Here is a 23449-nt window from a genome sequence, read left to right on the forward strand (position 1 = left end):
TGGGGGTCTTCTCTCTCCTGTAGAGAGTAAGCTCTTATGGTTAGTGGGGTCTTCTCTCTCCTGTAGAGTGTAAGTTCTTATGGTCAGTGTGGTCCTTTCTCTCTCCTGTAGAGTGTAAGCTTTTATGGTCAGTGGGGTCTTCTCTCTCCTGTAGCGTGTAAGCTCTTATGGTCAGTGTGGTCCTTTCTCTCTCCTGTAGAGTGTAAGCTCTTATGGTCAGTGTGGTCCTTTCTCTCTCCTGTAGAGTGTAAGCTCTTATGGTCAGTGGGTTCCTCTCTTTGTCCCCTCATATGTATTTTCTGAGCAATTACAAGCTTTTCAGTATTGAGATTCATGCAATTTTATTCTGTGAATCTAATTTTTGGGGAATATTTGAGAAAGTCGTCAGATTCTTATCTGTAGTCAAAATAATTAGTGAAATGAGAATATATTGCTGATCCAGCCAATAAATGTAACATACTAAAGAATGAAACAAATTCCCACAAAGCAAGCCCAGTGTGAATGTGACCATGGCTGTATTACTCTCCATTAGGAGTCTTCAGTGTGCGCATCAGCCATTCACGCAGGAAAACTAACGAACAAAGGGGGCAGTGCCATGATAGAAAAGAGACCTGCGCAGAGGAATTATGGCTCATCCACAAGAAACGGCCTCACATCCACGAGTCTGCGAGAGTCACTCGGGTCCTTCACATTCAGTTCATCGTTTGACTTCCAAACCACAACGAGCATAGAGACGGTCTTCAGCATCCCGGAATCAGGTAATCGTTAGCGGCTCAATGATTCCTCGCTGTGTATTCTAGACATTGTCTGACATTGTCTTTGTTGCTTTTACACTTATAACAGATGATACAGAGGGGTTCCAGCCAACAACAGGTAATTGCTTATTAATTTGTATATATAACATAACAATCCATAATTAGTAGATAGGCGACAAAGACACTTGTTTATGCTCACATTTTTCATGAGCTGAACTCAAAGATCTAAGACTTTTTCTAGGTACAAAAGGTCTTCTTTTCTCTCAAATATTGGTCACAAATTTGTCTAAATAAGTGTTAGGGACCCCGTATCCTTTGCTGAGATAATCCATCCCCGTCTAAGGGGCAGCATATCAAGATGCTGATTAGACAGTATGATTATTGCACAGGTGCGCCTTAGGCTGGCCACAATAAAAGGCCACTCTAAATTGGTCTGTTTTATCACAGCATACAATGCCACAGATGTCACATGTTTGGAGGAAGCGTGCAAGTATCATGTTGGCTGCAGGAATGGCCACCAGAGCTGTTGCCCGTGAATTATACGTTCATTTCTCTACCATAAGGCGTCTCCATAGGTGTTTCAGAGAATTTGGTAGTACATTCGACCGGCCTCACAACTTCAGACCACGTGTAACCACAGCAGCCCTGACCATTACATTTCTTCCATTTTATTAATAGCAATCATGTAACAGTTCTCTGTGGCAGTCTATACCTGTATGAAGCCTATTTTTTCTTTTTCTAGTCGCAGGTACTTGTAAGTTAACAGCGAAGCAGTTACCTGCATCAATCACTAAGTAAGTATGACAATATTACTGCAAACTCTCGCCTTGTACAAACCAATAAATGTGTTCTGAATCGTTGCCAAAAAGAGATACTGCGCACAAGAAACCTAATCAATAAACAGTTTGGTACAATATCTGCCGGCGTCCATGCTTTGCAAAGTGTGGATGTATTCACCGTGTACATTTCTCCCTGTTACAGAGTGATTTGTCCTCCTGGATGTGTAAATGAAGATCTGTGGGGAACCGATATCTACACCGATGTAAGCCGCACAGCTTTAATATTACACACTACAGGATATATATATATAATTTTTTTTTTTTATTTAGCTGTCAAATGTTTATTGATATTTTTCACATTTTTGCGCCTTTCCTATAGGAATCATTGGTCTGTACAGCTGCTGCACACACAGGATTTGTCAATCCAGAAAGTGGAGGAGATGTTATTGTACAGAAGAAGCCAGGACATGACGGCTACATACAATCCACTAGATATGGAGTCACTTCCAAGAGTCGGGGCCCATGGTCGGGATCATTTGTATTAAGCAAAACATTCGAATATCTATCATTAAGGCATAAGGATATTCCACTCAACTCTTTACAGAAAGGTAATATGAGATTGTGGCGATAATGATATTTAAAAGACACCCAAGTTCTTATTAGTCCACAGTATTTTCCATATAAGTTCATTACAAGGCGGCTATTACTATGGCCCTTCACTTTCTTCTTGCTGAGATAGAGGTAGACAACAACTTGAGTTTCTAACATAAACAGAAATTACAAACTGGGTATCTATAGAAGGGATTTGAAAGTATAAAGTCATGTAACTGCAATAGCATTGACATCAAAGAGTTATAATGTCACAAGTGTCCGTCATGCTTGAGAGACTTGTGACAACGTGGGGACAGGAGCTACACTTTGCTCTCTGATTTTGAATGTGTTTTGCTTTCTGCTGGTGCAGCAAGGGTTAATGACATTTTGCTTGCTAGAATCTCCTGGTTAGTTCTCCTCAGGTGCAGTTGGTTTGTGACCACTCCCAGCTCCTTTAAATAGTCACATGATCCATCACCTGATGCCGGTAATAGTATCTTATTCTGTTTCTGGCAATTTTGGAAGGAGGTGGAGCTGCTGGTGTTATGCTGCAGGAGCTTAGCTGTTACAATGCTACATTTTGGAGCCTAATCGGCTGTAGCCTTGGTGTCTGGCTGCAGCAGGGAAGATTGTTTGTATATCCTTTTGTCTATGTAACCCTGTTTGTCCTCCTTCCTCTCTGTGTCGTTACCTTAGTTGTTATGTCTAGAGTACTCACCGGCCTTGTCACAATCAAGAATGAGTGGAGAAGACCGTAAGATACTGGGCATGTGACGGCGATGAGAGGAGGGACTCATATAGGTTATGTTAGGAGACCTCAGGGACCAGGCACATATTAGTGTCTAGTGGTAGCATATACTCTGCTCCCTATTGTCAGGGTCCTCCTCTCCTTTACCATCCTCGTTGATACCCATGTATTTTGTAGTGTACAGGACGGTCGTTGGTCTATGCACATCTGTTATGCCATGTGTCAGACATTCGCCAGTCCAAGCGTGACATATTCTCCTTACAAAAAAAAAAACAAAACAGAAAATCCACGGGAGTGATAGCTTGCTGATTGCTGGATTCTAACCACTGTGGTGCCCAGAAATCACAAGAATGGAGCTCTGGCCCCCCGTCTTGCATACAGAGCGCATAATCAGCCTCTGCTCCATTCACAGTCAAAGGGACCCCCATAAATAGATGAGTACAGTCCTCAGCTTTCTCCATCAGATTCATAAAAAAATGAATGAAGTGTTGGTTGCCCGTGCACACGTCTCCTCTATTAAAGATGGGGACTGAAGTGTCACATTTGTTTAGATAGCTGCAGATCCCATTGGTCAAACCTTCAGAGATCAGGAAGTTATAATGTATCCTATGGCTAGGGGATAACTTGTTTTTTGGGGGATAACCTTTTAATTCAAGCAATCTCCATGTGTCTCGCTGCAGCCAGGGGAAAATGAGGGCTGAAAAGTCTGATGTGAACCGGCAGATCGGAAAAACTGCGATAAACAGTGCAGTAGCTCAGTTGTATCTGCAATATGGAAATATTTGATAAGTACATTTCTTATGTGAAGGAGGAAATAGGAGGTATTATAAATGACTGACATATTAGAGAAAACTCCGTGTCATTGCGAGACCGGCCAGCTAATGTGAATGGCGGCCTCCGACTCTGTCAACGGAGAAAAGGATCGGGCTTGTTACATCTTATCCTCTGGCTCTTTCCTTTTCCAATGAGAGAATCTGTGACCCAAGGTGTCTGGGAGCGGCTTTCGCACTCTCATTGCTCCTATTGTTAGTCATGAAGCTGAGATTCACTTTTTACGGATTCTTAGGTTTGCAATAGTAAATCGTGAAAGTAAATCTTCATACTTGAAGACTCTAACAACTTTGTTTGGAACGTGATATACATTTGCCATATTACCTGAGCCACTTCACTTACAAGTTGGCACAATCTGAATAAACGAGAAGCGAAGCAAATGGGGAACGTGTTTATTTCTTAAAAAAAATCTAAGACACTTCTACATCTGCTTTTTCTTTGTTTTAGTTAATGGACACTGTGGCTACACAGCCATGCAGCTGCCTGCCCCAACCACTCTGTAAGTACTAGATAAATAATAAAGGTGGGACTAATTGAATACTAATGGTGGGGTTAATCTTTTTGCAGATTAAAGGGGTGGTTCACTACGCTACAATAGTGGCCACATCCCTGTAAAACTGATAGGGAAGATTTTTTTCTAAATACATTGATATTTCGGTCTACTCATCCCCATGAATTGACCCCCCCCCCCGGGCTCCGTGACCTTTGAGATCCGGTGATGTCACGTCAACTTCAAGTTGACCTGAGATCACCGCAGCGGCCCCAGTCTCTGTGATTGACTGGGCTGTAGGCGGCGTTTCACCATTCATCACAGCGTAGCATGTCACGCGCTCTCTCCTTCACTGCAGAACTCCACAAGCAGGAGCGGTGTTGGGCTGTGATGCCGTGCTGTGACGAGCAGTGAAATGCCACCCACATCCCAGTCACTCAAGAAGACTGGGGCCTACCGTGGTGATGTCAGGTCAACTGGAAGCTGACGTGATATCTCCAGATCCCACTTCATGGGGATGAGCAGACTGCAATAGCACCGCTCAGGCAGAATTGGCTGAACAATGTATTTAGCCTTCCCTATCAGTTTAGTGAACCACCTCTTTAAGGAGTCTTAAAGTAAAATTAAGGGCAAAAGCTAAAAGATACAGCTATTGTCCTGAGGGAAGTTCAAGCATTCCCCATGATGCAATAAATTTGACTTCTTCCAATAAATATTAATATGTTACAACTTTATTCTTTCAGTGTTATTTGTCCAAAGGGTTGCCTTGCACAGAAAAAAAATGTCTGGGGATCCAAAACTTATGCACAGGTGAGATATCACTAAATTAAGTATTCATATATATTTGTATTTCTTATTTCCAGAATTATGTAATATTTGCAATATTTGTAGGAGTCCTCTGTATGTGCGGCGGCCATTCATGATGGAAAAATTACAAATGATGGGGGTGAGTTCATAGTACAGAAGCACCCCGGACAAGACAAATATGAATCTTCTACAAAACATGGAATAACAACGAAAAGTCGCGGTTCCTCCTCTGGATCATTTGTCTTCCTCTCGTCACATGAATTCCAGCGCACTCTCTATACCCAAAATTCTTACAAGCTACCAAAGACAGGTAAGTGCAGTCAGCACCCAGATAAGACCATTAACACAAAGAATCCGGAAATTGGGGCAAAATGACTTAGATGAGTTATACGGGAATTTTTTTTTCCCAGCGTCTAAGAACATAACAACAGGTTGTTGCTAACTATCTGCCTGTTCTGCCTTGCACCATTCTTTCCCAGCTCAGGCAGCAATTCTCCTCCTTCCTTTAACCTCAAATCAACAGAGCAGTGCTTTTTCTTCTGATCTGCTCTGTCAATGGGATGTACGTCATGCTGATTGACAGTCAGCTCCCTGCAGTTAGGCAGCGGGGAGCCAGCTCTCAATTAGCATGATATCGGCAGTGTTGCCCTGTCAATAGAAGAGAGTGGAAGGGCAAGAGCTGCTCTGTCGACATGACATCACTATAAACAGGAGAATCGCAGTGAATGATCAAATCCTCGGAGGGTAGAACATGAAAATAGAAACACCTACCTGCCAGTAAGTTCTCAGCCCCATAGCAAAAATAAAATAAAAAAAAAATAACGTTCCAGATAACCCCTTTAGCAATTCACTGTAGAGTGATGGATAAACTATTACTGAAACCAGAACATTTGACCTGGTCCATTATATTCAGTTGTGCAGTTCTGTTATAAGGTTTCTGATAAGATTTTAAGATATTTAAAATGACTTCTACAAAATGATATATCTGCTCTTTGTGACGGGATCTTATCAGACCTGACGAATACTGTTCATTTTGTCTTTAGGAGACATAAATTGGGATCTGGATTCAGGAGCAGGTAATATGTCACCATTTGTTTAGAGAAGCAGTAAATCATTGTTACTATACTTAGATAATTTATTTATGTTTTATACATTCCGACAGAAATGAAATGGGAAGCCGCAGTAGCAGGTAATATTGAAAATGAAACATCACATGACCTTTTTCTCCCCTCCTAGGGCGGCATGGACAGGTCAATCTGTACCAGAATGATTATTATAAGGTTCTGCCCCTTTATTACATGTACAGTGGGTGTGCGCAGTCACTGTCTGCAGCGGTCTCAGGAGCTGAGCCCACTATATACAACTCCGGTGGCAGCTGCAGTATACAGCAAGTACCTGATAGCCAGCTCCTATCACAAAACGTTAACCTTGTGGATCAGGGGTCTCAAACTCTGCTGCGTATAAGGGCCGCACATAGAAAAAAAATATCTTGGGGGAGCCGCATTCTTTGCAGGACAAAGTGATATTTTTATTGGCACCATTTCTTTTAAATACACTTTTGGAGCACAGTTTTTGAACATTTTTCGATTGGTTATTATTTATTACATGGTTTTTATATATATATAGATATAGATATATATATATATATATATATATATATATATATATATATATATATATAAAAATTTTCATGGTGAAAAAAATTCATGCTTTATTTTGTTTTGTTTTTTTTTTCTTTACGTTTTGTCCTCGTTTTGTAAGTAATATTGCATTACAATTAGCACCGTATAGTAATTTTGGCCAACATCTTGTAGTAATGTTCCCATGCTGGTCCTCATCTTTTAGTAATGTCCCCCATCCTGTTCCCCTTCTTATAGTAATGTGCCCATCCTTCTCCCCATCCTAGTAATGTGCCCATCATTGTTCCCGTCCTAGTAATGTGCCCATCCTGTTCCTTTTCTTATAGTAATGTGCCCATCCTTGTCCCCATCCTAGTAATGTGCCCATCATTGTTCCCGTCCTAGTAATGTGCCCATCCTTGTCCCCATCCTAGTAATGTGCCCATCCTTGTCCCCATCCTAGTAATGTGCCCATGCTTGTCACCATCCTAGTGATGTGCCCAGCGTTGTCCCCATCCTAGTAATGTGCCCATCATTGTTCCTGTCCTAGTAATGTGCCCATCCTTGTCCCCCTCCTAGTAATGTGCCCATCCTTGTCCCCCTCCTAGTAATGTGCCCATCCTTGTCCCCATCCTAGTAATGTGCCCATGCTTGTCCCCATCCTAGTAATGTGCCCATCCTTGTCCCCATCCTAGTGATGTGCCCACCATGTGCCCATCCTAGTAATGTGCCCAGCGTTGTCCCCATCCTAGTAATGTGCCCAGCTTTGTCCCCATTCTAGTAATGTGCCCAGCGTTATCCCCATTCTAGTAATGTGCCCAGCATTGTCCCCATCCCAGTAATGTGCGCAGCATTGTCCCCATCCTAGTAATGTGCCAATCCTTGTCCCCGTCCTAGTAATGTGCCCATCCTTGTGCCCATCCTAGTACTGTGCTCATCCTTGTCCCCATCCTAGTAATGTGCCCATCCTTGTCCCCATCCTAGTACTGTGCCCATCCTTGTCCCCATTATAGTAATGTGCCCAGTATTGTCCCCTTTTACTAATTTGCCCATGCTGGTCCTCTACATGTAGCAATGCACCTTTTACTGGTCCATCCTGTAGTAATGTCCCCTATTGTGTCATTATTCACTCACACACACATGTCCTCTGTTCCCAATGTTTCCTCTAAGCTGCTTCTTGCAGCCGCAGGCCCGTGGCCGCCTTGATAATCACGGCTGGTGTATGGGGCCTGCCATCATCAGCGCTTTATTTCAGATGAATGATCTCCGGTTCTGCGCAGAATCCAGCTCTCTGGCCGGCGTCTGCCATAGTAATAGGTTTTCAATCAGAGGCCAGCAGGTGACATCACACTCGTCACCTACTATCCTCTGATTAGCCGCTCCTGCTATTAGAATAGCTGTTTAGAAAGCTTGACTCAGCGCCGGCAAAACATGCATCTCGAAATAAAGCTCTGGACTGCAGTGGCTGTGATTGTCAAGAGAGCCACGGTCCTGCAGGCCACAAGAAGCAGCCTGAGGGGCCACGTGCAGCCCGTGGGCCGTGTGTTTGAGACCTCTGTGGTAGATGCTGCTGTGAATTGTGACATTGGCAGTTAACAAGATGCAACTAATGAAGATTCCTATGCCCATCCACCGCTGCGACACTCATACGACTCCATAGACCAACATTTTAAAACTTATGGCTATAAAACTTACATAAATTTGGCATGACCATATCTGTGCGTACGTGTAGGCAAAACCTAAGGAACAAAGCTGTATTAATTTCATTATTTAAAGTAGAATTCATTCATTCATTCAGTTATAAATTTTTTTTTTATTTTTACTTCCCCTGAACTTTCACCGAGTATTATTCCAGTATTCGTCACTGCAAGAAAATGCTGGGGTCCCATTGACGTATATTTAGTTCATTATTCGTGATGATGAGTATTGGGATAGCACCTAACACAAATAGTTATTATCGCCCATCACTAGAAATTACTTATTATTTATTCGGATAGATAATACAGAAAAGGAAGATGCTGCTTTACCCTAATTTTATATATAGATATATATATATAGTAGATGGTCTTTCTTGCAGTCACATGGGGCTTTGACACTTTAATGAGTATATTATATCCTTATAAAGTCTATATTTATAAACGTCATAAATATGTTTATTCCGAACAGATATGAAATGGGATGTGAGTGAAGGAGCAGGTAATATTGTGTTCTTTATTTACTGAAATTGTAAAACAATTGGAAAATAATTAGAAAAAAAATTATATAAAATAAAATAAAAATGGTTTCATATAATCCAAACTTGTTCATCAATAAAATAAATAATTTTAAAACTACTTGTAATTGCTACTATCCTTTTCTAACCTTAGAGATTAATTATTTATGTTTTATACATTTTGACAGAAACTAAATGGGAAGCCGCAGTATCAGGTAATATTGAGATTAAACATCACACAACGTTTCTCCCACCTCCTAGAGCGGCATGGACAGGTCAATCTGTAGAGAATGCTTATTTTAAGCTTCAGCCCCTTTATTACATGTGCAGTGGATGTGCGCAGTCACTGTCTGCAGCGGTCTCAGGAGCTGAGCCCACTATATACAACTCAAGCAGCAATACCTGATAGGCAGCTCCCATCACACAGATTAACCGTATAGATGCTGCAGTGAATTGTGACATTGACAGATAAAGTTAGGCATAATGAAGCTTCCTGCGCCTCCACCTCCTCGGTCACTAATACAACTCCATAGACCTAAATGTTACAGTTATGGCTGTAAAACCTATATAAATTTGGACATCTCTACTGACTCGGAGAACACGGTTTGCAGGTATTTTTTAAGCATAAAGAAAAAACCTAAGAAACAACAGTAACATTGCTTTGTTTATTTTATTTTTTTTATTTTTACTTCCCCTGAACTTAGAATTTTGTTTCCATTTTTAATACTATTAGTATGGTATAATGAAAATGAATAATGTCAATTAATACAACTCATCCCACAAAAAGCCCTCACATGGCCACATAAAAGACATATAGAATATTTGCTCTTGGAAGGAGGGAAGGAAAGAGCAAAACTGGAAAATCGTCCATTCCTTAAGATGTTTATGTAGTTTGAATGGGAAACGAGTAGTGATGGGCGAATAGTGAGTATTCGTGTTTGGACAATGCTCACCGAATACCGAGTACTATTCCCGCATTCATCAAGACAAGAAAAGTGCTGGGGTTCCTGATTGACTTGCATTAGGTTCATTATTTGTGTCAAATACCGGAATATTACTGTGAGATTCATTACGAATAATCCAAACGCAAATAGTTACTATTCACCCATCACTAGAAATGACTAAATATGTAGGAAAGATACTCAATATAGAATCGGAAGATGCTAATTTACCCTAATTATATATATTGTAGATTGTCTTTCTTGCATTTACATGGGGGTTGGACACTTTAATGGCTTTATATCTTTCCATTTTTATAAACCTCACAAAAATCTTTATTCCAAACAGACATGAAATGGGATGTGAATGAAGGAGCAGGTAATATTGCGTTCTTGATTTACTGAAATTGTAAAGCAATTGTAAAATACGTAGAAAAAATTAAACATTAAAATAAATATAGTTTCGTAATACAAACTCGTTCATCAATAAATTAAATAATTTTGAAACTAGCTGTAATTTCCACTATCATTTTCTAACCTGGTTTGGTAAGGAAATCTTTGTGACTTGATTTCTATGGTCCGCGTTATAATGTGTAGCAATTTTAGGTGTTATAACATGAGCAGTGGAATGGATGGCTCCGGCATCAACGTCATTACAACTCACATTTATTATAAACGTTTAAAAAATACCATAATGGTAAAGAAAATGTATCCGGGAAAATCCATGAATAGGTGCAAGGTAGAGACTTGCGCGTTTCAGACGAGCCCGTCCTTATACATAGGTGATATACTTACATGGGCAAGGTGGAGAACTAATGCAGACAAATCTGAACTCTTATCCTTCTAGGTTGTAACATGAGGTTATTATTTTGTATAAAGTTAACCTTTTTGGCGCTGACATATTTTATTTTCTCTATATCTTAACAGGAAAAGATTTGGAAGCTTCCCCACCATCGGGTATGTATGGCTAAGAAATTACATTATATATCATAATCAACATCTTGGAATCTACATAACTTCCTTTTATTTTAAGAAATATACTTTAATCTTAGCTAATCTTTGAGCTATAACATTTTAAAGTGAATGGCAATTATTTTGTGATCCCACACTTAATAATTAGGGAATGTGTCAACAGAAATTACTTTTCTTCAGGTTTTGTTTCACATTTTAATTTTTTATTATTTTGACATTATTTACATATAGTGATCTTTATGATTAACCCTTTCACGACAAAGCCTGTTTTCACCTTCCTGACAAGCCAATTTTTTTAAAATTTTGACCAGTGTCAAAACGTGACCCCATTTAGTGGGACAGGCATAGCCAAGGGGTGCCTGACAGTATCTGGGGAAACAATATTGGGGAATTCTCCATTAAGGATGTTATAAAAATGTAGGAAATCTCATGACTAATGATGAACAACAATGGTGTGAGTGCCCACATAGAGCCAATAAGGATGTTTCCCACCAAAATTGTCTGCAATTTTCATCTAAAAGTAGATAAACACTTTACCCGGCTCAGTCACCTAAAATGCAAACCTTCCAGCTGCTCTTTATTTCTATCACCTGCTCCTGTCAGTTACGCTCTTTACATATTCTTACATCTTGTTTTTTAGTTGATGGAAACTGTTTTTACAAAGCCCTGCAATTACCTGCTGAAATAAACCTGTAAGTATTAGTGTCATACAACAGGTGAAATGATCAGTTTGTAGATTTCAAGTGAAATTATTTATATAAAATGTGCCGCTTGGTGCAAGACCTATTCTAATCATACAACTTCATTCTTTTAGTGTTATGTGCCCTCCGGGTTGCCTTACACATAATGGAGATGTTTGGGGATCTGACACTTATGCCCAGGTAAGATATCATTTATCATAATAATAAAATCCGCTTTATTTACTTTTTTGTGCTCCAGCGCTGACTCTACACGTTATATCTAAATCTATGTCTGCAATATTTTCCGTCTCTAGGAGTCCTCGGTATGTGCCGCTGCCATTCATACTGGAGAAATTGACGACAAAGGGGGAAAAATAGTAGCCATGAAAAAGCCAGGACAGGACAAGTACGAATCGTCTACAAGAAATAGAATAACCACAAAAAGTCGCGGCCGGTCATCCGGATCATTTGTTCTCATGTCCTTCCGTGAATTCCAGAGATTTTACTATTCCAAAATTTCTTATCAGGAACCAAAGCCAGGTAACTGCAGTCCGCTCACAGATAAGATCCTTTATATGTTGTCCACTTTATTTTAACAAATGTTATTTTTGTGACACTTACTAATAAATAAATATTACAAAAAAGCAACATATTTTCCACGCACAATGTTTTTTGATTGGAAGTGGGTAATTAACAGTTCTGGTCACATACTTAATTGGCCATTTTGGGAACAGGGGAGCTGTGCAGTCTGGGTAAGACGGTACTAACCAATAGAGATGAGCGAACCCCAGGTTTGGTGTCCGGAGTTCATACCACACACAAACTTTACAAGAAAAACAGAGTTGGTGTTCAGAGTTCAGGGGCTTTACGTATGCAACCAACTCACGCGAGCATCGCTGTGCTCGGGTACGCTCAGTGCTCAGCCCAGTACATGCCGCTTGCATTGTCTGATTGGCTCGTACTGGGCGTAACAGCATTATCGGATGTAGTGTGCACCAAACAAAACAAGAATGGAAAACCTCGTCCACCCACCCCCGGAAGCGATCTGTTTATGACTGGCTGCATATAGTCAGAGACCCCAACTACCCAAATAGTAATTTCCACTGGGATTCAAGTCAAGTCCAGGTCCAAACCAAACTTTATCTAAAGACCGGCTGAACCCACCGAACCGAACTTCCACGGGTCAACTCATCTTTAGTCATTTATCAAAACCGTTTAAAAAATAGTTTTTGTTGCCCATATTAACTCATCACTCTAACGCTTCACCCCCATCAGGTATACATGTTGCAACAAACAGAATATATATACTGTATGGATAAAATTTGTCTGACTGCCCACTTGGACTCAAGAGGGAATGGTTTCTCCCAAGAGGCAAATTGGTGGCAATGTCCTCCAAAAATAGAAAACCCTTTATCTGCATTATTTGCACACATAATAAAATGGAAATAGTTGGAAGCATCAAATGTTCCTTTCTCTTATACTTGCCTTAAGTATTCTTCCTTTTTTTCTTTTAGTTGATGGAAGCTGCGTTTACACGGCCACGCAACTACCTGCCCAAGTCAATCTGTAAGTGCTAATTTAGTCCCATAGGTGAAACAGATGAGTTTACACACGTGTGTATCTATATATATATATATATATATATATATATATATATATATATATGTATGTATCTGTATACTCTCTTTGTTGCTTCTTCTTTCTCCAATAAATATTAACTTACAATTCTATTACTTTAGTGTTACTTGCCCTTCCGGTTGCCTTACACAGAAGGACAAGGTTTGGGGATCAGAAACGTTTGCACAGGTGAGATATGATCTATCTCTTAATTCAGGATTTCAGCGCTCCAGGAACTGATACATCACAATGAATGCTGTAAAAATAGAAATTAAAAAAAATAACAATATTGGAATTGCATTTTTTTCACCATTTCACAAAACTTTTTATAAAAAATTTCACCGTTTTCCTATACAATACATAATAAAATGAATGGTGTATTTCAAAACTGCAACTCTTAATAACACCAATATAGTATAGATAAAAATCCTATATAGGGTCTCATACAAATACATAAATCAAATAACCCACAAAAAAAATTGCTATAACTAAATATCACCAGAAAATATAATAAGCTTTATTAGTACAAAGCAATGAAAAAAAACCTATAGGTGAAACATATATAAAACCATGATCTAGTCCACGCAATGGAAAGGAAAAGGACTTAGGTGGCAGAGCAAATCAAGAACCCCAGAATAAACCAAAGGTAGAGCTGAGACTTGTGGCAATGTGTATGGTACAAATATAAATATACTTAAATATATAAGTAGCGATGCAGTGTGGTAAAGGTTAAATACTAACTATGTTGTTTGGTAGCATGGCAGTGTGGTAAGGGTTAAAAGTTAATTAATGCTAACTCTGCTGTTATGTAGTGAAGGCATTGTGGTAAGGGTTAAAACCTAATTGCTGCTATGTAGCATGCAGGGAAGGTGAGGGTTAAATCCTTGTCCTGCATGTGTTGATTACAAATGCAGCTGAAATGTTTTGGATGCGACCATGCATGTGAGCACTCTGGGGGTGCTCAGAGAGGGCCTCTAGGAGATGGCTGCACGTGAAAGCCAGGAGAGATAGTGTCTGAATGATGTCTCAAGGAGAGCGAGTCTCTGAGGAAGCTGCAGGAGGCGGCTGGGGATAGAGAATGTCTGAATGATGTCTCGGGGAGAGCGAGTCTCTGAGGAAGCTGCAGGTGGCGGCTGGGGACAGAGAATGCCTGAATGATGTCTCAAGGAGAGCGAGTCTCTGAGGAAGCTGCAGGTGGCGGCTGGGGATAGAGAATGTCTGAATGATGTCTCAAGGAGAGCGAGTCTCTGAGGAAGCTGCAGGTGGCGGCTGGGGATAAAGAATGTCTGAATGATGTCTCGGGGAGAGTGAGTCTCTGAGGAAGCTGCAGGTGGCGGCTGGGGAAAGAGAATGTCTGAAAGGTACCTCAAGGTGAGCGAGTCTCTGAGGAAGCTGCAGGTGGCGGCTGGGGACACAGAATGTCTGAATGATGTCTCGGGGAGAGCGAGTCTCTGAGGAAGCTGCAGGTGGCGGCTGGGGACAGAGAATGCCTGAATGATGTCTCAAGGAGAGCGAGTCTCTGAGGAAGCTGCAGGTGGCGGCTGGGGACAGAGAATGCCTGAATGATGTCTCAAGGAGAGCGAGTCTCTGAGGAAGCTGCAGGTGGCGGCTGGGGACAGAGAATGCCTGAATGATATCTCGGGGAGAGCGAGTCTCTGAGGAAGCTGCAGGTGGCGGCTGGGGACAGAGAATATCTGATGTCTCAAGCAGAGCGAGTCTCTGAGGAAGCTGCAGGTGGCGGCTGGGGACAGAGAATTTCTGAAAGGTATCTCAAGGTGAGCGAGTCTATGAGGAAGCTGCAGGTGGCGGCTGGGGACAGAGAATGCCTGAATGATGTCTTAAGGAGAACGAGCCTCTGAGGAAGCTGCAGGTGGCGGCTGGGGAGAGAATGCTTGAATGATGTCTTAAGGAGAGCGAGTCTCTGAGGAAGCTGCAGGTGGCGGCTGGGGACAGAGAATGCCTGAATGACGTCTTAAGGAGAACGAGCCTCTGAGGAAGCTGCAGGTGGCGGCTAGGGACAGAGAATGTCTGAATGATGTCTCAAGGAGAACGAGCCTCTGAGGAAGCTGCAGGTGGCGGCTGGAGACAGAGAATGCCTGAATGATGTCTCGGGGAGAGCGAGTCTCTGAGGAAGCTGCAGGTGGCGGCTGGGGACAGAGAATATCTGATGTCTCAAGCAGAGCGAGTCTCTGAGGAAGCTGCAGTTGGCGGCTGGGGACAGAGCGTGCCTGAATGATATCTCGGGGAGAGCGAGTCTCTGAGGAAGCTGCAGGTGGCGGCTGGGGAGAGAATGCTTGAATGATGTCTCATGGAGAGCGAGTCTCTGAGGAAGCTGCAGTTGGCGGCTGGGGACAGAGAATGTCTGAATGATGTCTCAAGGAGAGCGAGCCTCTGAGGAAGCTGCAGGTGGCGGCTGGGGTCAGAGAATGTCTGAATGATGTCTCGGGGAGAGCGAGTCTCTGAGGAAGCTACAGTTGGCGGCTGGGGACAGAGAATGCCTGAATGATATCTTAAGGAGAACGAGCCTCTGAGGAAGCTGCAGGTGGCGGCTGGGGAGAGAGAGTGCCTGAATGATGTCTCATGGAGAGCGAGTCTCTGAGGAAGCTGCAGGTGGCGGCTGGGGAGAGAATGCTTGAATGATGTCTCATGGAGAGCGAGTCTCTGAGGAAGCTGCAGTTGGCGGCTGGGGACAGAGAATGTCTGAATGATGTCTCAAGGAGAGCGAGTCTCTGAGGAAGCTGCAGTTGGCGGCTGGGGAGAGAATGCTTGAATGATGTCTCAAGGAGAGCGAGTCTCTGAGGAAGCTGCAGGTGGCGGCTGGGGAGAGAATGCTTGAATGATATCTTAAGGAGAACGAGCCTCTGAGGAAGCTGCAGGTGGCGGCTTGGGACAGAGAATGTCTGAATGATGTCTCGGGGAGAGCGAGTCTCTGAGGAAGCTGCAGTTGGCGGCTGGGGAGAGAATGCTTGAATGATGTCTCATGGAGAGCGAGTCTCTGAGGAAGCTGCAGGTGGCGGCTGGGGAGAGAATGCTTGAATGATGTCTCATGGAGAGCGAGTCTCTGAGGAAGCTGCAGTTGGCGGCTGGGGACAGAGAATGTCTGAATGATGTCTCAAGGAGAGCGAGTCTCTGAGGAAGCTGCAGTTGGCGGCTGGGGAGAGAATGCTTGAATGATGTCTCAAGGAGAGCGAGTCTCTGAGGAAGCTGCAGGTGGCGGCTGGGGAGAGAATGCTTGAATGATATCTTAAGGAGAACGAGCCTCTGAGGAAGCTGCAGGTGGCGGCTTGGGACAGAGAATGTCTGAATGATGTCTCGGGGAGAGCGAGTCTCTGAGGAAGCTGCAGGTGGCGGCTGGGGACACAGAATGTCTGATGTCTCTGGGAGAGTGAGTCTGTGAGGAAGCTGCAGGTGGCAGCTTGGGACAGAGAATGTCTGAATGATGTCTCGGGGAGAGCGAGTCTCTGAGGAAGCTGCAGGTGGCGGCTGGGGATAGAGAATGTCTGAATGATGTCTCGGGGAGAGCGAGTCTCTGAGGAAGCTGCAGGTGGCGGCTGGGGACACAGAATGTCTGATGTCTCTGGGAGAGCGAGTCTCTGAGGAAGCTGCAGGTGGCAGCTGGGGAAAGAGAATGTCTGAATGATGTCTCAAGGAGAGCGAGCCTCTGAGGAAGCTGCAGGTGGCGGCTGGGGATAGAGAATGTCTGAATGATGTCTCGGGGAGAGCGAGTCTCTGAGGAAGCTGCAGGTGGCGGCTGGGGACACAGAATGTCTGATGTCTCTGGGAGAGCGAGTCTCTGAGGAAGCTGCAGGTGGCAGCTGGGGAAAGAGAATGTCTGAATGATGTCTCGGGGAGAGCGAGTCTCTGAGGAAGCTGCAGGTGGCGGCTGGGGATAGAGAATGCCTGAATGATGTCTCAAGGAGAGCGAGCCTCTGAGGAAGCTGCAGGTGGCGGCTGGGGACAGAGAATGTCTGAATGATGTCTCAAGGAGAGCGAGCCTCTGAGGAAGCTGCAGGTGGCGGCTGGGGACAGAGAATGCCTGAATGATGTCTCAAGGAGAGCGAGTCTCTGAGGAAGCTGCAGGTGGCGGCTTGGGACAGAGAATGCCTGAATGATGTCTCAAGGAGAGCGAGTCTCTGAGGAAGCTGCAGGTGGCGGCTGGGGACACAGAATGTCTGATGTTTCTGGGAGAGTGAGTCTCTGAGGAAGCTGTAGGTGGCGGCTGGGGACAGAGAGTGCCTGAATGATGTCTCAAGATGAGCAAGTCTCTATGGAAGCTGCAGGTGGCGGCTGGGGATAGAGAATGTCTGAATGATGTCTCGAGGAGAGCGAGTCTCTATGGAAGCTGCAGGTGGCAGCTGGGGAAAGAGAATGTCTGAATGATGTCTCAAGGAGAGCGAGCCTCTGAGGAAGCTGCAGGTGGCGGCTGGGGACAGAGAATGCCTGAATGATGTCTCAAGGAGAGCGAGTCTCTGAGGAAGCTGCAGGTGGCGGCTGGGGATAGAGAATGCCTGAATGATGTCTCGGGGAGAGCGAGTCTCTGAGGAAGCTGCAGGTGGCGGCTGGGGATAGAGAATGTCTGAATGATGTCTCGGGGAGAGCGAGTCTCTGAGGAAGCTGCAGGTGGCGGCTGGGGATAGAGAATGTCTGAATGATGTCTCAAGGAGAGCGAGTCTCTGAGGAAGCTGCAGGTGGCGGCTGGGGAAAGAGAATGTCTGAAAGGTACCTCAAGGTGAGCGAGTCTCTGAGGAAGCTGCAGGTGGCGGCTGGGGACACAGAATGTCTGAATGATGTCTCGGGGAGAGCGAGTCTCTGAGGAAGCTGCAGGTGGCGGCTGGGGACAGAGAATGCCTGAATGATGTCTCAAGGAGAGCGAGTCTCTGAGGAAGCTGCAGGTGGCGGCTGGGGACAGAGAATGCCTGAATGATGTCTCAAGGAGAGCGAGTCTCTGAGGAAGCTGCAGGTGGCGGCTGGGGACAGAGAATGCCTGAATGATATCTCGGGGAGAGCGAGTCTCTGAGGAAGCTGCAGGTGGCGGCTGGGGACAGAGAATATCTGATGTCTCAAGCAGAGCGAGTCTCTGAGGAAGCTGCAGGTGGCGGCTGGGGACAGAGAATTTCTGAAAGGTATCTCAAGGTGAGCGAGTCTCTGAGGAAGCTGCAGGTGGCGGCTGGGGACAGAGAATGCCTGAATGATGTCTTAAGGAGAACGAGCCTCTGAGGAAGCTGCAGGTGGCGGCTGGGGAGAGAATGCTTGAATGATGTCTTAAGGAGAGCGAGTCTCTGAGGAAGCTGCAGGTGGCGGCTGGGGACAGAGAATGCCTGAATGACGTCTTAAGGAGAACGAGCCTCTGAGGAAGCTGCAGGTGGCGGCTAGGGACAGAGAATGTCTGAATGATGTCTCAAGGAGAACGAGCCTCTGAGGAAGCTGCAGGTGGCGGCTGGAGACAGAGAATGCCTGAATGATGTCTCGGGGAGAGCGAGTCTCTGAGGAAGCTGCAGGTGGCGGCTGGGGACAGAGAATATCTGATGTCTCAAGCAGAGCGAGTCTCTGAGGAAGCTGCAGTTGGCAGCTGGGGACAGAGCGTGCCTGAATGATATCTCGGGGAGAGCGAGTCTCTGAGGAAGCTGCAGGTGGCGGCTGGGGAGAGAATGCTTGAATGATGTCTCATGGAGAGCGAGTCTCTGAGGAAGCTGCAGTTGGCGGCTGGGGACAGAGAATGTCTGAATGATGTCTCAAGGAGAGCGAGCCTCTGAGGAAGCTGCAGGTGGCGGCTGGGGTCAGAGAATGTCTGAATGATGTCTCGGGGAGAGCGAGTCTCTGAGGAAGCTACAGTTGGCGGCTGGGGACAGAGAATGCCTGAATGATATCTTAAGGAGAACGAGCCTCTGAGGAAGCTGCAGGTGGCGGCTGGGGAGAGAATGCTTCAATGATGTCTCATGGAGAGCGAGTCTCTGAGGAAGCTGCAGTTGGCGGCTGGGGACAGAGAATGTCTGAATGATGTCTCATGGAGAGCGAGTCTCTGAGGAAGCTGCAGGTGGCGGCTGGGGAGAGAATGCTTGAATGATGTCTCATGGAGAGCGAGTCTCTGAGGAAGCTGCAGTTGGCGGCTGGGGACAGAGAATGTCTGAATGATGTCTCAAGGAGAGCGAGTCTCTGAGGAAGCTGCAGTTGGCGGCTGGGGAGAGAATGCTTGAATGATGTCTCAAGGAGAGCGAGTCTCTGAGGAAGCTGCAGGTGGCGGCTGGGGAGAGAATGCTTGAATGATATCTTAAGGAGAACGAGCCTCTGAGGAAGCTGCAGGTGGCGGCTTGGGACAGAGAATGTCTGAATGATGTCTCGGGGAGAGCGAGTCTCTGAGGAAGCTGCAGTTGGCGGCTGGGGAGAGAATGCTTGAATGATGTCTCATGGAGAGCGAGTCTCTGAGGAAGCTGCAGGTGGCGGCTGGGGAGAGAATGCTTGAATGATGTCTCATGGAGAGCGAGTCTCTGAGGAAGCTGCAGTTGGCGGCTGGGGACAGAGAATGTCTGAATGATGTCTCAAGGAGAGCGAGTCTCTGAGGAAGCTGCAGTTGGCGGCTGGGGAGAGAATGCTTGAATGATGTCTCAAGGAGAGCGAGTCTCTGAGGAAGCTGCAGGTGGCGGCTGGGGAGAGAATGCTTGAATGATATCTTAAGGAGAACGAGCCTCTGAGGAAGCTGCAGGTGGCGGCTTGGGACAGAGAATGTCTGAATGATGTCTCGGGGAGAGCGAGTCTCTGAGGAAGCTGCAGGTGGCGGCTGGGGACACAGAATGTCTGATGTCTCTGGGAGAGTGTGTCTGTGAGGAAGCTGCAGGTGGCGGCTTGGGACAGAGAATGTCTGAATGATGTCTCGGGGAGAGCGAGTCTCTGAGGAAGCTGCAGGTGGCGGCTGGGGATAGAGAATGTCTGAATGATGTCTCGGGGAGAGCGAGTCTCTGAGGAAGCTGCAGGTGGCGGCTGGGGACACAGAATGTCTGATGTCTCTGGGAGAGCGAGTCTCTGAGGAAGCTGCAGGTGGCAGCTGGGGAAAGAGAATGTCTGAATGATGTCTCAAGGAGAGCGAGCCTCTGAAGAAGCTGCAGGTGGCGGCTGGGGATAGAGAATGTCTGAATGATGTCTCGGGGAGAGCGAGTCTCTGAGGAAGCTGCAGGTGGCGGCTGGGGACACAGAATGTCTGATGTCTCTGGGAGAGCGAGTCTCTGAGGAAGCTGCAGGTGGCAGCTGGGGAAAGAGAATGTCTGAATGATGTCTCGGGGAGAGCGAGTCTCTGAGGAAGCTGCAGGTGGCGGCTGGGGATAGAGAATGCCTGAATGATGTCTCAAGGAGAGCGAGCCTCTGAGGAAGCTGCAGGTGGCGGCTGGGGACAGAGAATGTCTGAATGATGTCTCAAGGAGAGCGAGCCTCTGAGGAAGCTGCAGGTGGCGGCTGGGGACAGAGAATGCCTGAATGATGTCTCAAGGAGAGCGAGTCTCTGAGGAAGCTGCAGGTGGCGGCTTGGGACAGAGAATGCCTGAATGATGTCTCAAGGAGAGCGAGTCTCTGAGGAAGCTGCAGGTGGCGGCTGGGGACACAGAATGTCTGATGTTTCTGGGAGAGTGAGTCTCTGAGGAAGCTGTAGGTGGCGGCTGGGGACAGAGAGTGCCTGAATGATGTCTCAAGATGAGCAAGTCTCTATGGAAGCTGCAGGTGGCGGCTGGGGATAGAGAATGTCTGAATGATGTCTCGAGGAGAGCGAGTCTCTATGGAAGCTGCAGGTGGCAGCTGGGGAAAGAGAATGTCTGAATGATGTCTCAAGGAGAGCGAGCCTCTGAGGAAGCTGCAGGTGGCGGCTGGGGACAGAGAATGCCTGAATGATGTCTCAAGGAGAGCGAGTCTCTGAGGAAGCTGCAGGTGGCGGCTGGGGATAGAGAATGCCTGAATGATGTCTCGGGGAGAGCGAGTCTCTGAGGAAGCTGCAGTTGGCGGCTGGGGATAGAGAATGCCTGAATGATGTCTCGGGGAGAGCGAGTCTCTGAGGAAGCTGCAGGTGGCGGCTGGGGATAGAGAATGCCTGAATGATGTCTCGGGGAGAGCGAGTCTCTGAGGAAGCTGCAGGTGGCGGCTGGGGACAGAGAATGTCTGAATGATGTCTCGGGGAGAGCGAGTCTCTGAGGAAGGTGCAGGTGGCGGCTGGGGACAGAGAATGCCTGAATGATATCTCGGGGAGAGCGAGTCTCTGAGGAAGCTGCAGTTGGCGGCTGGGGATAGAGAATGCCTGAATGATGTCTCGGGGAGAGCGAGTCTCTGAGGAAGCTGCAGGTGGTGAATGAGGACAGAGAATGTCTGAATGATGTCTCAAGGAGAGCGAGTCTCTGAGGAAGCTGCAGTTGGCGGCTGGGGATAGAGAATGCCTGAATGATGTCTCGGGGAGAGCGAGTCTCTGAGGAAGCTGCAGGAGGCGGCTGGGGATAGAGAATGCCTGAATGATGTCTCGGGGAGAGCGAGTCTCTGAGGAAGCTGCAGGTGGCGGCTGGGGACAGAGAATGTCTGAATGATGTCTCGAGGAGAGCGAGTCTCTGAGGAAGCTGCAGGTGGCGGCTGGGGACAGAGAATGTCTGAATGATGTCTCGGGGAGAGCGAGTCTCTGAGGAAGCTGCAGGTGGCGGCTGGGGACAGAGAATGCCTGATTGATATCTCGGGGAGAGCGAGCCTCTGAGGAAGCTGCAGTTGGCGGCTGGGGATAGAGAATGCCTGACTGATGTCTCGGGGAGAGCGAGTCTCTGAGGAAGCTGCAGGTGGTGAATGAGGACAGAGAATGTCTGAATGATGTCTCAAGGAGAGCGAGTCTCTTAGGAAGTGGCAGGTGGTGAATGGGGACAGAGAATGCCTGAATGATGTCTCGGGGAGAGCGAGTCTCTGAGGAAGCTGCACGTGGCGGCTGGGGACAGAGAATGCCTGAATGATATCTCAAGGAGAGCGAGTCTCTGAGGAAGCTGCAGGTGGTGAATGAGGACAGAGAATGTCTGAATGATTTCTCAAGGAGAGCGAGTCTCTGAGGAAGCTGCAGGTGGTGAATGAGGACAGAGAATGCCTGAATGATGTCTCGGGGAGAGCGAGTCTCTGAGGAAGCTGCAGGTGGCGGCTGGGGATAGAGAATGTCTGAATGATGTCTCGAGGAGAGCGAGTCTCTATGGAAGCTGCAGGTGGCAGCTGGGGAAAGAGAATGTCTGAATGATGTCTCAAGGAGAGCGAGCCTCTGAGGAAGCTGCAGGTGGCGGCTGGGGACAGAGAATGCCTGAATGATGTCTCAAGGAGAGCGAGTCTCTGAGGAAGCTGCAGGTGGCGGCTGGGGATAGAGAATGCCTGAATGATGTCTCGGGGAGAGCGAGTCTCTGAGGAAGCTGCAGTTGGCGGCTGGGGATAGAGAATGCCTGAATGATGTCTCGGGGAGAGCGAGTCTCTGAGGAAGCTGCAGGTGGCGGCTGGGGATAGAGAATGCCTGAATGATGTCTCGGGGAGAGCGAGTCTCTGAGGAAGCTGCAGGTGGCGGCTGGGGACACAGAATGTCTGAATGATGTCTCGGGGAGAGCGAGTCTCTGAGGAAGCTGCAGGTGGCGGCTGGGGACAGAGAATGCCTGAATGATATCTCAAGGAGAGCGAGTCTCTGAGGAAGCTGCAGGTGGTGAATGAGGACAGAGAATGTCTGAATGATGTCTCAAGGAGAGCGAGTCTCTGAGGAAGCTGCAGGTGGTGAATGAGGACAGAGAATGCCTGAATGATGTCTCGGGGAGAGCGAGTCTCTGAGGAAGCTGCAGGTGGCGGCTGGGGATAGAGAATGTCTGAATGATGTCTCGAGGAGAGCGAGTCTCTATGGAAGCTGCAGGTGGCAGCTGGGGAAAGAGAATGTCTGAATGATGTCTCAAGGAGAGCGAGCCTCTGAGGAAGCTGCAGGTGGCGGCTGGGGACAGAGAATGCCTGAATGATGTCTCAAGGAGAGCGAGTCTCTGAGGAAGCTGCAGGTGGCGGCTGGGGATAGAGAATGCCTGAATGATGTCTCGGGGAGAGCGAGTCTCTGAGGAAGCTGCAGTTGGCGGCTGGGGATAGAGAATGCCTGAATGATGTCTCGGGGAGAGCGAGTCTCTGAGGAAGCTGCAGGTGGCGGCTGGGGATAGAGAATGCCTGAATGATGTCTCGGGGAGAGCGAGTCTCTGAGGAAGCTGCAGGTGGCGGCTGGGGACAGAGAATGTCTGAATGATGTCTCGGGGAGAGCGAGTCTCTGAGGAAGCTGCAGGTGGCGGCTGGGGACAGAGAATGCCTGAATGATATCTCGGGGAGAGCGAGTCTCTGAGGAAGCTGCAGGTGGTGAATGAGGACAGAGAATGTCTGAATGATGTCTCAAGGAGAGCGAGTCTC

The 23449-nt window shown here is 46.4% G+C and overlaps 1 protein-coding gene across 1 annotated transcript in view; it reads left to right on the top strand.

The window, feature by feature from the left end:
* LOC142250099 (uncharacterized) overlaps window positions 1–23449 on the top strand; it is a 154035-nt gene that overhangs the window by 37542 nt on the left and 93044 nt on the right. Inside the window, exons 13-31 of the mRNA XM_075322164.1 lie at window positions 533–758; window positions 844–873; window positions 1498–1549; window positions 1737–1797; window positions 1914–2142; window positions 4152–4203; window positions 4938–5004; window positions 5086–5311; window positions 6045–6077; window positions 6164–6190; window positions 8787–8816; window positions 9021–9047; window positions 10120–10149; window positions 10698–10727; window positions 11383–11434; window positions 11557–11623; window positions 11737–11962; window positions 12937–12988; window positions 13162–13228. Coding sequence (XP_075178279.1) covers window positions 533–758; window positions 844–873; window positions 1498–1549; window positions 1737–1797; window positions 1914–2142; window positions 4152–4203; window positions 4938–5004; window positions 5086–5311; window positions 6045–6077; window positions 6164–6190; window positions 8787–8816; window positions 9021–9047; window positions 10120–10149; window positions 10698–10727; window positions 11383–11434; window positions 11557–11623; window positions 11737–11962; window positions 12937–12988; window positions 13162–13228 — 1584 coding nt within the window. The remainder of the gene's footprint in view (window positions 1–532; window positions 759–843; window positions 874–1497; window positions 1550–1736; window positions 1798–1913; window positions 2143–4151; window positions 4204–4937; window positions 5005–5085; window positions 5312–6044; window positions 6078–6163; window positions 6191–8786; window positions 8817–9020; window positions 9048–10119; window positions 10150–10697; window positions 10728–11382; window positions 11435–11556; window positions 11624–11736; window positions 11963–12936; window positions 12989–13161; window positions 13229–23449) is intronic.

This window comes from Anomaloglossus baeobatrachus, chromosome 8 (assembly GCF_048569485.1).
Source record: "Anomaloglossus baeobatrachus isolate aAnoBae1 chromosome 8, aAnoBae1.hap1, whole genome shotgun sequence".
In the NCBI taxonomy this organism is placed as follows: Eukaryota; Metazoa; Chordata; class Amphibia; order Anura; family Aromobatidae; genus Anomaloglossus; species Anomaloglossus baeobatrachus.